This window comes from Scomber japonicus, chromosome 9 (genome assembly GCF_027409825.1).
Source record: "Scomber japonicus isolate fScoJap1 chromosome 9, fScoJap1.pri, whole genome shotgun sequence".
Taxonomy (NCBI): domain Eukaryota; kingdom Metazoa; phylum Chordata; class Actinopteri; order Scombriformes; family Scombridae; genus Scomber; species Scomber japonicus.
Genome location: NC_070586.1, coordinates 23871485 through 23885085, shown reverse-complemented (window position 1 = coordinate 23885085; position 13601 = coordinate 23871485). Strand labels below are relative to the sequence as shown.

Genomic DNA, 13601 nt, shown 5'->3' with positions numbered 1-13601 from the left:
CCGTTGCAGAATTCTGAGTCATTGTCTTCATCTATATAAGTTAGACTATTTCTGAAAAGAACCAAAAAAACCTTTATTTATTATGTAAAACTGATTTTCACTTGACCACGTGATATCTGATCAGGTTTCAACTTGGACCCCTGGTGGCACAAAAACTGGAACAGGAAGGTCAGGGTGTCCAAGCCCCTATATATGGTGACGCTGTGTCTAATCAAAGGGGTCCCCATGTGAGTGATACCTTTCCTGATGAGACACTGTGAAGACATCCTCCTCAGTGTACCACTGGTTCTGGTAAAACAGGACTGCAAGCATATTGGACCACCTTCTTTATGAATTTATGAAGAGCAATAATTCTTCTTCATTCTTCCTGTATTCCTCATAAATGATGTGAGCACAGAGGGAGTAAAACAATTGACGAACACCACACAAAGATTATACAATCCTGTTACAATAATTGCATAACCAAACACAGGCTCTTAGAGATAAGTAGGTTCTTTAGATGAAGTGTGAGACAGTGACTGCCTGTGCGCCTGCTATGTCAGATCATAAACGCCTCTCAAACCCGCAAGGGGTGCCCAGAGAATGTGAGGGAGGGGGAAAAATGGGGATGACGGACTGATGCAAGCACAGGGACACTCAGCCTTTCAGTATTCACATCATTAAAGCCTGCAAACTATAACAGCACTACCAGTGAGATTCGGTCCACTGAAAGAATTACTACCAGCAAGCTCTTTGATGTATTACACTCTGTCCATTGAATTCCTTACCCTCTTTCAATAGATCCATGTTAAAACACTTCACATGTGGAAAACATAGTGAATAGTGTAGTGTAGCCCGATTGTGCATTTGTTTGAGTCTAAACATGATGATTTGACTTTGACACTGGTTGTGTGTCATATTCACCACAAAATATACTGAAGAGGATTGTAAATGATGCATACAGTGTGCACAAAGACGTACACAAACCAGGCATGGGAACACAAACACACACACACACACACACACACACACACACACACACACACACACACACACACACACACATATACTGTATTAGCAAAAAGGAAAGGCATCATTCTTTTTTCTCTGAATTTGATGATTCACAGAAGCAGTGACCTGGGGCTTGGGACACTCTCTGCTTTTGATTCAGAGTTGGGATACAAACCCCCCTCAAGCCACAAGACTCCATTTACTGCTGCTGGAGAGCCAAGGAGCACTTAGCTTAATGTACAGGACAGTAGAATGACCCTCACACACACACACACACACACACACACACACACACACACACACAGTGCACACAGTCCACTGCGCATACCAATACTCTCTCCCTCTCTCTCTTCTCTTGTAAGACCCTTTTCTTTGTCACACAAGAAAGATGCTTATGAATTTGTAATTTCATTACAGTTTAAACACACTAAATACAATATTCGTATTCCACATAGCTTGCTGATCGGATACTGACACGTACAAACATTCGTTGTCAAATTAATAAATTTGAATGTAGCATTCTGTGAATGTAGACTTATATTGGTGGTAGCTAACAAGAAAGTGACCATGTGAGAATTCCATATATTACTGACCAAACAATTCACGTAATTCACAAGTATATTCAACAATACATTGCTACATTGATACATACATACAATAGAGGTGCGTCTCCTACAGCATTTTGCATCGATATTATTATTCGTTTGAATACAAATAAACTGTAGTGAATTACAGCAGCTCTAAAAAAAAAATAAAAAGGGTTCATTCAGATCTAGAATGGGTGTACCTGCAGTGCCAGCTTTCCTTAAGAAATGAAGACGTGGAGGTGGACCGAAACAACTGTCTGCTGCTTATCTTCATCCAGATTATAACAAACGGATGTGGACACTGATGGTAATTGTTTTTGCCTTGTGGAGATAGAAGCTCTGGCTCAATGATTTAGTCTCCATCTTTCCTCTTAGTGTCCACTATTCATCTGCACTCACACAGGTGACCATTTTACAATGAAGTCAGCATTGCATACTGTATGGATAGGATGGTAATGACAGAAATTATGCTACCTTGGTGTTCCTTACCCGGATATCAATACAATGCAGCCGTAGTGTATTTTTAAGCTCTGGTACCCAGGCATTATGAAAGCAAGAAAAAAACCCAAAAGGACAATGGTGTCACTCATAGAGAGATATGATGGATTAGAGTGGCCTAAGGGGGAAGTCCTGGTCCATCAAAATGTAATGAAAACTAATTTGAAAACAGCACGCAGCTATGAATAACTTGAAGATGAGTTTTGGCAACATTGTGTTCAGTGAGAGGTCATCATTGTCTCGTATGAGAGAAAAATGTGTTGATAACATTACGATTGATGACAGCACATTAGTTGTTGTCTTCAGGAGTTATGGCTGTCTGTGAATGCGTCTGATTGAAAATCGATCAAGGGTACACAATATTTCACACCAAGTTTGTAATCTACTATCTCACAATTGGAACACTGAACATGAAATGATATAAAACATAAGAGCACATTTCGAAGCCGTTAGTATCAGGATAAGGTGTAAAGTAAATGTAAGGTATGGCAAGAAAAAGTCCCTGAACAAAGTCAACTTGTATAAGCGCAGGAAAATGATTTCCTAATTTCTGTTCTGTCTACCATCGCCAGGTCCTGAGTAGTCTAACATACCTGAGCTAAAATACCAGAGGGAAGAAAGTCAAATGGATTGTGATTATTGTCCTGGAACAGATTGAACAGGCTATGAGAGAAGAATGTGAGCTGAATCCCATTTCAACCTGCGAGACCAGGTGCATTTCTCTTGCTGAAAGGAAGGTGAAATTGTACAAAAGGGATCTAAATAAGGGTTTCAGGCAGTAATACTAGCTTTAATCTAATCACTATCAACAGTAGCTTATTACCTTTGACTGTAACAAAAGGAAAACATCATACAGAGTGGTTGCAGAATAGAAGTCTGCCTTTATTGTCTGTCTGTATCTTTAACTCAGTTGTCTATTATTTTATATGGATGTACTCCTGTGAGGCATAATTTAAAAAATATAAGCAATGCATTTCCTTTGATCGTCACTACTTTTGTGTTCATTAAGAGAATATGGATTTTATATAATTGAGAGATGATGTAATATTTTAGTTGAATGTATTTTACTTAATCCCACATGAGGCAATTAAAACGATGCAATTAAAAGTAAAAGCAATCATTAAAAACAAACACATAAAACTGACTTTTACATTCACTGATTCTGGAAATACCTGGCTTTCCACAAAGCATACACTTCTGCCATCATGTGTAGTTCTTGTTAAAACAAAATTACACAAAAGCAGATGCCCCCATAAGAAATTAGAAATTCAACATCAATGGCATGGTAAAAAATAAATAAATTAAAAAGCACAGTATTAGGTACTGTGCTTTTTAATTTATTTATTTAAGCCAAGTTGAGATGACAAAAATCACCCAAGAAGAGAAACTGTGATGAACACATCCAGCCAAAACCTTTCAAAACACATGAATCATCTGCTCTGAAATGGTATTAAGTAATCTGTGCGAGCTACAGCTTCCTGTCATTCAACAGGAAACCTCCACTCCCCACAGAGCAGCATGGATTATCCTCCATGCCTCACAATTCTGATGCAAATTCGCAGCCTGCATCAGCCATCAGGACATGTAATACAGTAATAAAATATGTGTGTGCTGAAGCGTTTCTGTGGCAGACCATGTTTGCACTAAGGAATTATTCCTGTTTTAAAATGTATAGATAAATCTATACATTTTAAATGCAATTTCTCAGATTTCAACAGTTTGTGATCACCTGATCGGCCGCCAAACTACTGTTTTTGTGGAGATCACCACGGTGACACCATTGTTGCATCAGTGTATTTCCATGCTGACAGGACATCCTCAGACAGCCAGGTGGCAAGGAGGCCCCTGTCCAACACTAGCGCTTGCAGCTCTGCCACGGCTGAGAGGGACCATATGTCTCTTCTCTCTGGAGTCTGTCCCTGCCCAGGACTGCCAAGCCGTTAGGCCTATCCCACATATGTGTCTTAATGCTGTTAAGCACTAGGTTTTCAGGGGGTTAAGACATTATTTTAATTCAGCTTGTGAATCGTTGTCTGTTCGTGGGTTGCCTAAAAGAACAACAGAGAAATGGAAACAGGGAGGTTTACAGGGGTGTGGTATTCACCAAAGACTTACACATTCTTTAGACAGGTAAGTTTACGTCCTTATTTAATCAGCTAATCTCTATGTAGCATGGTACTGACAAAGCTCTGCCTGGAGATCTTTAAATGGGAAAAGCTGCTAAGTGCAGATTTTCTAGGAATTATTTCTATTTTAATTTTCACGGAATTGTCGAACTGAAAATGTGCCCTTTTATACACTGATATGTATGCTGAGACTATCATTCATCAAGTAGTAAGTGTTAAGATGGAAAATAATATGAATATGTCTGTGAAGATTCCCAATCATACAGTTCATAGGTAGCCTAGGGAGGAGAAGTTATAGGTCACATGACTTGTGGGGAATCCCAAGCATCCCCCACCACTCAGCCAGAACTGAAGAAACCATTTAGATTGAAGTTTTCCAAAATCTAAAGCAAACCCAGTTGTACTTGATTTTGTCCTCCTGGATAAAGTAATTTGAAGTTGAGAGATACTGTGATTTAGGACAGTGGCTGGTTATACTACATGTCCGAAATGCTGGTACTCACTCTCTCTCTCTCTCTCTCTCTCTCTCTCTCTCTCTCTCTCTCTCTCTCTCTCTCTCAATTCAAAGTGCTTTATTAGCATGACTGTTTAAATACAGTGTTGCCAAAGCTATAGGAAGAATAACAGAAATAGAAATGTTAAAAAAATAAAAAAGAGAAAAAAAAATAAAAAGAATAATACAATCTCTCTCTCTCTCTCTCTCTCTCTCTCTCTCTCTCTCTCTCTCTCTCTCTCTCTCTCTCTCTCTCTCTGTGTGTGTGTGTGTGTGTGTGTGTGTGTCTGTGTGTCGTAAACATCACAGAAACAGCTTTTTATTTGTTATAGAAAACAGTTGGGGAGCTTTGGCGTTGTTCCGTTTACTGTCACCATGGAAACATTACGCCCAATCAGAAGCGAGTTAGCAGGGCTCTGTGCGGAAACAGTAGCCAATCAGACAGTCTGTTGTTTGAGCGTCAGTGGGTTTGAAACGGCAGAGCAAGCATTTTCCAACCGACAATTAACTTGTGAAGGGAAAACAGAGAAGTGTGCTATCTGCATTTAAAAATAAAAGAGGTGAACTTTCCCGAAAGCACCGTCACTACATCTGTAGTCTGTGTAGGTACGTTAAGCTAGCTCATTGTTCTAATTTACTGCTACATAATGTGAAACTGTGCTAATCCCTCTAGGTATTAGTGTTTTCAGTTTTGCACCACCCAAAAGCGAAGTGTGTGTTTCTGTTTTTAAGAATGAAACTTTACGTTTACCTAATTGTTGGCGTTATTTACAAGTCTGCTTGAAACGTTGTATGTGTAGCCTACCTAAACTGTGTAGTTAATCTAAACTCTAGTCTGTGCCTCTCAACATGCTCCTTATATGAATATGCTTTATACGCTAATGCTCTTATGTAATACTAGGACGAGAGACACAACCTGGACCTAGGTTAACTCTGCATGTTTCGATTAGAAAAAACACACTGAACCAACGTTTTTAAATGGTCAGATAGTTTTTTCTAATATAAGTTCTTTGAGCACACATTGGTCTGTTTTTTTCTTACAGGGTTGTAGCCACTTTCATACAGCTTTCTTCTGCTTTATACCCTGTATTTTGTTGTTTTGTACCTCAGTTAAAAAATGTGCTCTAAGAAATCTTAATAAAAATGATGATCATGTGCCCATTGTTGTATAACAAAGCTGCAAATATTGTGTGTTCATAATTACAACATATGACTTACAGCAACACTCTTCTAACTATGTGTATCCTGGTTTAGATGTCATCAGACGAAGAGGACCCAATCAGTCCAGTTCTGCTCAAGGACTCGGATCGGGGCAGCTCTGTCTCCTCCGATCTTCAGGTGATTTCAAAACAAAAAAAACAAAAACACACGCACACGCACACTGATTTGTGTGCTTTTATACACCTGTCACATTGCTGACATCTGGAAACACAGAAACACACATTTACAATGCAGTCAGTATAGACACACATCAAATTCAAGCAGACTAATAGATGAACAAGTTTTAAACAAACACACAGTTTAAACCAAAGTGAAAATAAAGATGAACCTACATGAAATGCCTGGAGTGCATCTACACTTGTACACAGCTGTCACAGTAAGTTTAACATTCATCTTCATCTCCACTTTCTTAAAACCAAGTTTATTGTTTAATTACCAGAATGGACTCATTTGTAAAGCTGCCTATAGCAAAATTGCTGCATCCCCATTCCCCACATGTTGACAATTAAGTTGATGACTAAACTATTACGTGAAAAATGAGATACAGCTTGAATTAAAAAATATCTTTCTCAAATAGATATCAGTAGATACTTGATCCCACTGCTCTTTTTTCACTGTTTATGGACTGACAGGATGAATATGAGGACCTCCTCCGCTATGCTGTGGTCACCCCCAAGGTTGAGACAATCACCAGTGCTTACCTGCACCGACTGAGCACTTCACATCTGTCTGCCGAGGGTCAGGGTCACCAGAGAAAAGATGGCACAAAATCGCCACGCCCAGCAGGTATTTCTCTTGTATGCAAACCACACACACAGACACATACACACTCATATTTCACTAAGCCTTTCTGACAGAAACCCAACTTGAGCCTATCCAGATACTGACCCTATCAGATGATCAGCTGTCAAAAAGGATTTGGCTTCACAACATGAAGAAAAATGTGGTGTATATGTTTATATGCCTCATATTTTCAGCTTGTAAATCAGTGTAGTCAAGATACATATGATATCAGCCTGTCAGATTGTACCCCCCATCTGTTTCCCCTACGATACCCACATCTTAAACAGTCCATCAGTCCCCCCCACACCACAGCCCCAGTTCCAGTTGCAGCACTCATTGGAGGTTTAGTGCTTTAACTGTCACGGAGTAGTGCACAGGGATGTAGAAAGCAGGCAGGCTGATTGGTAATGATCTCCTGGCACTCTGCCCGTACTGCTCTTTAGAGTGCAGGCCTTCTCTTCCCCCTGCAGGATTTAATTAAGATATTGACATAAATGCATTCTTGGATGAGGAACCATGCTTGTCTTATTCAGCATTCTCGCCATCACCTTTTCTATTCTTACACTGTCTTTTGGTTTTTTGACCTTTTATTTGACCGTTTACTTAGTTCTCCTCTGTCATTTTATGTTAAGATTTATTTTAGCAACATTGCCTGTTTGTCTGTTTAACATTTTGCCTTTCTCTCTGACTCACCTGCTGCATCTCTCCTCCAACAGATCCTCCCAATGAAGCTCAACATGGGAAGCCCTCTAGTAGGAGTGTTAGATCATCACAAGTCTCCCCCTTGATTATTGAGCCCTCCACACATTTAAGAACTTCTCCTGGTAAACTTAATACAAATACAATTAAAGCAGAATGGTTAAGACTGATGTCGACAATCCAAGTGTAATACCATCTTGTTTTGTAGTGATATTCTGTCTGTATTTCTTTTGTTTGTTGTTTTCTCCTTCCAGTTGAAGGCATGGTACGTCCATCATCTAGCAGGGCGTCAGACAGGTTACAGGCAGCATCTGAGAGGTCTAGACCAAGCAGCCCAGGAGTCTTCGAATCTGCCACTGCAGAGATGTTTATCTCAGAGCAGAACATAAACAAGATGGAAAATATTCTGGACACATGGAGCCACAACCTTAAGGTTAGTCTGCTTTCTCATAATTTACAACTATTCTTCCACAATCAATTAATTTAATGGTTTGCTGTCTGCTTAAGAGCTCACCATGAACAATATTATGTGTGTAAATATAGGACTTTTATGTAGAGGGCATATAAGAACACTGTTTTGAGCTTTAGCAATTTACAGTGAAATAGACCCAACCGTGAAGTATAAATTAAAATTGTATTTGAATTATTCATTTACTGTGAAAAATGTGTTTTGCATAAGTGTCAACTAAGAGCTGTTTATGGAATTTAAATTTTACTACTCATACTCCCAAAATAGTGCATGCATGGTAGAAAAAGTTAACATCTGGTTGTTCTGAAAAAGTACCTTTAGTTTATACTTAGCTTTATATCTATGTCACTGGCTCTTCACAAATATTACTATAATGTTTCTGATTATATATAATTATAAAAAAAATGCATAAATATATGATTGTGTGGAAACTGCCTATTAGGTTCATACTGACATTTCTCAATGAAACACTTAGACTTAGATTGGTTAAAATGCAGAAATAGAAATACTGTGGACAGTGTCCACAGATAATGGTGAGGAAGAGGCCAGATTATAAAGGGTTGTTAAGTGTTTTAGTCTTAGGAAAGCTCTTTGAATGGGCTGACAGCTCTACTCTTCATGGAACCAGTGACCTTTCTAATTGTGTCTCCCAGTAGAATGATTCTGGAGGAGGTTAGTGCCTTGATGTGGGTGTCCTTCCTGCCCTTTTATTCTGATGTTGTACAGCTCATTCACAGAGGCAGGTGACATCCAATCACCTGCTACACAGTGCTGATAAAAGAATGGAATTTGACTGAGGATGAGGCAGTACAGTACATTCATGGATGCTGAGACTCTTTAAGTTATTTTGACTGATAGATTTTGTCTACAGCTGTCAAACAACAGGCTTTTGAGTCTCCTGAAGGAAGAAAATCTTTTTGTTTTAATTCTTAGATAAGCTAAATATGTGTATATTTGTACCTACTCAAAATGTAACTGCACATCAGAATCCCATGTCAACGGCATCTCTGGTGGGAACCCAGAAATCCTTGTGCAGAGGCATAAATCTGGCTTAAGGTGCAGGGATTTGTTGGATGTCTGCAGAAATTAATCCAACCAAAAAAGACAAGAGATGAGGTATGCTAGGTTTACTGGAGGGTTTGCCAAAGCTGTCATAGGCAAACCCGCCAGTACACCTGTTCATATAATTTTAAAAAACTGAGATATGCATACATATGTCCATATTTGCTAAAAGTAGTGTAATTAACACACTGTGACTGTCCCACTCTTTGTTCTTTAATTAGTCCAATGTGCTGACGGAGCTCAGGAAGTGGAAGCTGGCCTTCATGGAGCAACACAAGTTGGAGATAAGGAAGGAGAGGGAGAGGAGTGCAGCCCAGACAGCTGGCCTGAAGTCAGAGCTAGAAGGCCTAAAGGATCTGCTCCACACCTACGAAACTTCCAACCAGAGAAAGGATGAGGTGACTACATGTGTATCAATTTACTTTCTGCAGTATATCAATGATTGAATGGCTAAACAATCCTAATTCTGGAAACAGATTTCAAAATATGTATCATCATGTTTTAGCCAATGACTGGGCTTAATCCAAGTCTAAGCAGTCAGTCCCACATGTCTCTCTCTTGCATTATGTACACTTAGTCTGGTTTTCAAACTTGCAAGCTTGTTGTGTGATGTGTCCTCCCTCAGGTGATTGTGAACTTGAGCCAGGTATTAGACAGACAAAAAGAAAAGCTTGAAAAGATGAGGACTTTCACCCACTGGAGACTTCAACACAGTGAGGCCAAAGAAGAGGTACACAGACGAGGTTTTGGTCTTTCCTTCAGGCTGAAAGCATATTTGTGGGGAGGTGCTAAATTCAATTGGCTGAATTTTAATTCAGTGATTATTTAGACAGCATGTTTGTTGTTTTATAATTTAAGTGTTTTTTTTAATTCTTATATATGTGAATTTTGGTGGAAATAGATGTGAAATTAGTGGTAGTGATCTCTGTTAGTGCAGTTTAATGGTTTATGCAAATGATCTGTCTCTGCATGAGTTACCAACCCATACATCACTATGTCACTGCACACTGAACATGCATATGGCACATTTTTACACAAATATCTCTCCTCCTACAAATTTCATATACTTATATTTTGTCAGTGCACTGATAAATATGATCCTTTTTATACCATTCTACATATAAAATTAAAAAGTGCAGTAAAGTGTTTTTTAAACTAACAATAAAGCTGTTCATGCAATTTCTTTAAAATGGAAAATAAAGTAGATGACTCAGATTTTTGTCTAAACCATGACACAGAAAGTGCACCACTACAGAAAATGCACTGCACCTGCACAAGAATGAATTATGGGTGTAATTATATCCTTGTGAGTATTTTCATGGTCTTGTGGTTCCCTACCAGGCTAATGCTTCTCAGTTAGCGCGGCAACACTACAACTTGCATCTGAAGAGGAAGGTGTGGTTAGGCTGGCACTCTCTGGTCCAGAAACACTGGAAGGTGAAGGTGGAACGGGCTTGCCGTTCAAGGGCTGAAGAGGTCTGCAGCAGCTTGTCTGAAGAGTATGAAGTCAAGCTGGCAGAGGTAAGTTAAGTGGGTGCAGGAAACGATGTTTGCATGGTGATGTTGCATGATGTTTCATCAGTGCAGTTTATTTCATGTAATTTGACTAAATCCATATTTTATTCTACCTTCTCCTCACTGGGGTGTATTATATCAGAATCACGGCACTCTGTAGTCAGTAAGATGTCAGAAGAACCTAAAGCACCACTGATTTGATTTGTTACTTTCTTACATAGGTAAATTAATTCAGTCCCCCCCGCCCCCCGTGAATAGTTTTAAAAACATACAATTTGAGTTCAACAAGTAAATGTTGAAACTGTTGAAATCTTAATGGAGAAAGAGTTCAAGTTTAATCAGACAGCTGTTCAAAAGTACACATCAACAAAGTAGCATACAAATCCAAAGACTTTTTTTTTTTCAGCCGGGTGGTACTGTAGTGTTAGTGTCATTGTAACACACAGTAAATGACTGGTTAATTCTGTCCACCTATCTACAGCACTGTAAGGCCATAGAGAAGGCCCAGGCAGAGATTCAGAGACTACGACTGGAACGAGAGCACTATGAGGAATCTATGAAGAAAGCCTTTATGAGAGGCGTATGTGCTCTCAACATGGAGGCTCTCAACATGTTCCAAACCACAGAGGGAAGACCAGAGCAAACTACAGTCCATGATGAGCATGGTACACAAACACCTTGTTTTTTTGTTTTTTTTAGAGATTATCATTTGTTGTTGTTGTTTAATTGTTTTTTTTTGTTTGTTTTTTTTACTTGCGCCCAACCTACAGTCACATTGTTATCCTCATCATAAGACCCTATACCTATACGAAAAGACCCCTGCTTTAAATAACAAACCTTAAAGGCTTTGGCTCTGTGGTGTATTGACTCAACACAGCCATAAAGACAGAAACTAAGAGAAGAAAAAGAGACACACATTTGTTGAGTGAAGTGCTGTCATGTGTTATTGACAATTGTGTAGATTTATGAATGAGCAGGGTGCACAGGGGTCTTTGTTCTTTTCTTGAAGTCATTTACTGGCTCACCTAATGGTGTGATGAGTCATACGATATGCTGAGTGTTGACTGCACAGGTTATGTCTTTAATTTTATTCACTTCATTCAGTCAGTCATGTACTTGCTGTACCTGCTAGTAGTTTGTTAATGCTGTGAAGATTGAGTTGAGAACTTGGGACAATACAGGATACTGGAGAAGAGTACCATAAATATCATGGACCTGGAGCTGGACAGTGGAAATTTTTGATTGGACTAAAAGTCCTAATATTTGCAGAAAACCCTAACAGCACATGCCATTATCCCCATACTGTCTCATTGACAGCTATAAGCGCCTAATTCACATACTTCCATCAGCATATTGCACCAGAAGTCAGAATTTGTCAAAACAGACAACAGTTATTGTCCTCAGTCACTATTTTTGTCAAGCATGTGGCTGCTGAAGCTGCACCTCCCTGTTTTTAGCTGGTATAAATGAGCTCTTGCATGGTCTTCTGCTCATCCATCTGCTTTCAGGTTTAATGAGTCTTACGACCTGAAATGCATTTCATTATGTTTCTGTCAAACTTGGTGGGGGCGTGAGGGCGGAATAGGTTATTTTTCTGTTACATGCACGTCTTTCTTTCCTCCTCACAATAACATCCAGTTTAAAAACGACTCTATTAACTTATCTTTAAGATACAATTTTGTATCCTAACTCAAATAGGAAGTTTCCAATTTTTAATCATTAGTACTGAGAGATGGAAAGTTAAATTGTGTTACTGGATACAGAAAGATGGTGTAATCACTTGTTCAGGCCAGATTAAAAAAATTCTTAACTCCAGTCCAACATTCAGCCTTGTGATTAGTAACTTGTTATAATTATAACAAGCTTACTTAATTTTGTTGTTCCAGATATTCAATTCATATTTTTCTCTCTATAGATCCTCTGCCTCCTCAGGATGAGTCTGGCTCTGCGACATTGGCTCAGATCCAGCCATTTCCTGGTTCTTCCTCACGGATTAGCCCGGTTCACTTTGACCAACCCGACCCTCAGTCCCACAGTGAGGGAGATGATATTGTGAGACGCTAATTTCTTGTCAAATTACACTGTGTCAATCAATCCATCAGTCTTTCACATAAAAACGTACCATATTTGTTGCTGTTAAAAGGATTTGTTTCCATCTAATTTTGAGTTATAATTGCTTGTACTATATGCTGATGTAAAATCCAGGGTCATATTCAACTGTTTTCACATGGATGGCTCAATAACAGAATAATTGTACGCCATCAATATATCAGTTTTTGAGAGTTTTCAGTTGCTTTTATTTACTGTATTATGACTCTCCTCCAAATCTCCCTCCTGTCTCTCCTTCCCCTCCATTCCTTTTCTTCAGGTGGGCTTTGGTGCCACGACAGAAGTATTCCCTCCCACTTCAGTGGTGCACAGCTCACTCCCACTAGGGGGCCTCTCAAGCTCCCAAAAGCAGGTTAGCATTTGACATATCATATTTCCTAAATGTGATGAAATTGTCCAACTTCAATGTAGTCTTCTAAAACTTAATTTAGTAAGTGGTTCTCAGATTTGTAACCAACAGCATCAAATTTCAGAAGTTTAGTAAAAACGAGAAAAGCGGCTACTACAGCCATTACATTAATGCATGTGCTAATAACATGAATATTAAATGTTTCAGGTCAGTGGCCGTGTTGTCACAGCCAGCCAGCAAAAACCAAGCAAGACTGTAACGGCTCGCATCACTGCACGACCTGATGCCAGTAAGACTGCACGCAGCAACCTCCAAGTGATGGGCGTGGCTCCACCCATGAGCTCTGTTGTAGTTGAACGTCACCATCCTGTCACACAGGTACTAGAATCTGTGCTCACTATTGTTATTTTCAAATATTTATGTTTGTTATTATGCAAGCACCTTTTAGTCATGTCAAGCTGAAAAATAACATGGATTCTCTCCCTTAATGTTTTTTTTTTCTTCCTTTCTTTCCTTTTCTTCCTTTCTCAAGCTTACCGTCGGTCAGGCCACGGCTGCTAAGTTTCCTCGCTCCTCACAACCGGCACCCAGCTCCACCGGAGGACGAGGTTCCTCCAAAACACACAGCGGCACCTGCCATGTACACTCCATCAAAGTAGTTGACTGACCACACACATACATCATACTCTAGATGTAAAAT

At 39.3% G+C, this 13601-nt stretch overlaps 1 protein-coding gene across 1 annotated transcript; it reads left to right on the top strand.

Annotated features, from left to right (window-relative positions):
- Window positions 1-5220: 5220 nt before the first annotated feature.
- poc5 (POC5 centriolar protein homolog (Chlamydomonas)) lies at window positions 5221-13591 on the top strand. Its single transcript, XM_053325321.1, has 13 exons — window positions 5221-5296; window positions 5949-6032; window positions 6548-6701; window positions 7415-7522; window positions 7652-7830; window positions 9150-9326; window positions 9554-9658; window positions 10270-10449; window positions 10925-11108; window positions 12359-12495; window positions 12812-12904; window positions 13109-13279; window positions 13434-13591. The coding sequence occupies exons 2-13, from the start codon at window positions 5949-5951 to the stop codon at window positions 13566-13568; spliced, it is 1707 nt and encodes a 568-aa protein (XP_053181296.1). The 5' UTR covers window positions 5221-5296; the 3' UTR covers window positions 13569-13591.
- The last annotated feature ends 10 nt before the right edge of the window (window positions 13592-13601 follow it).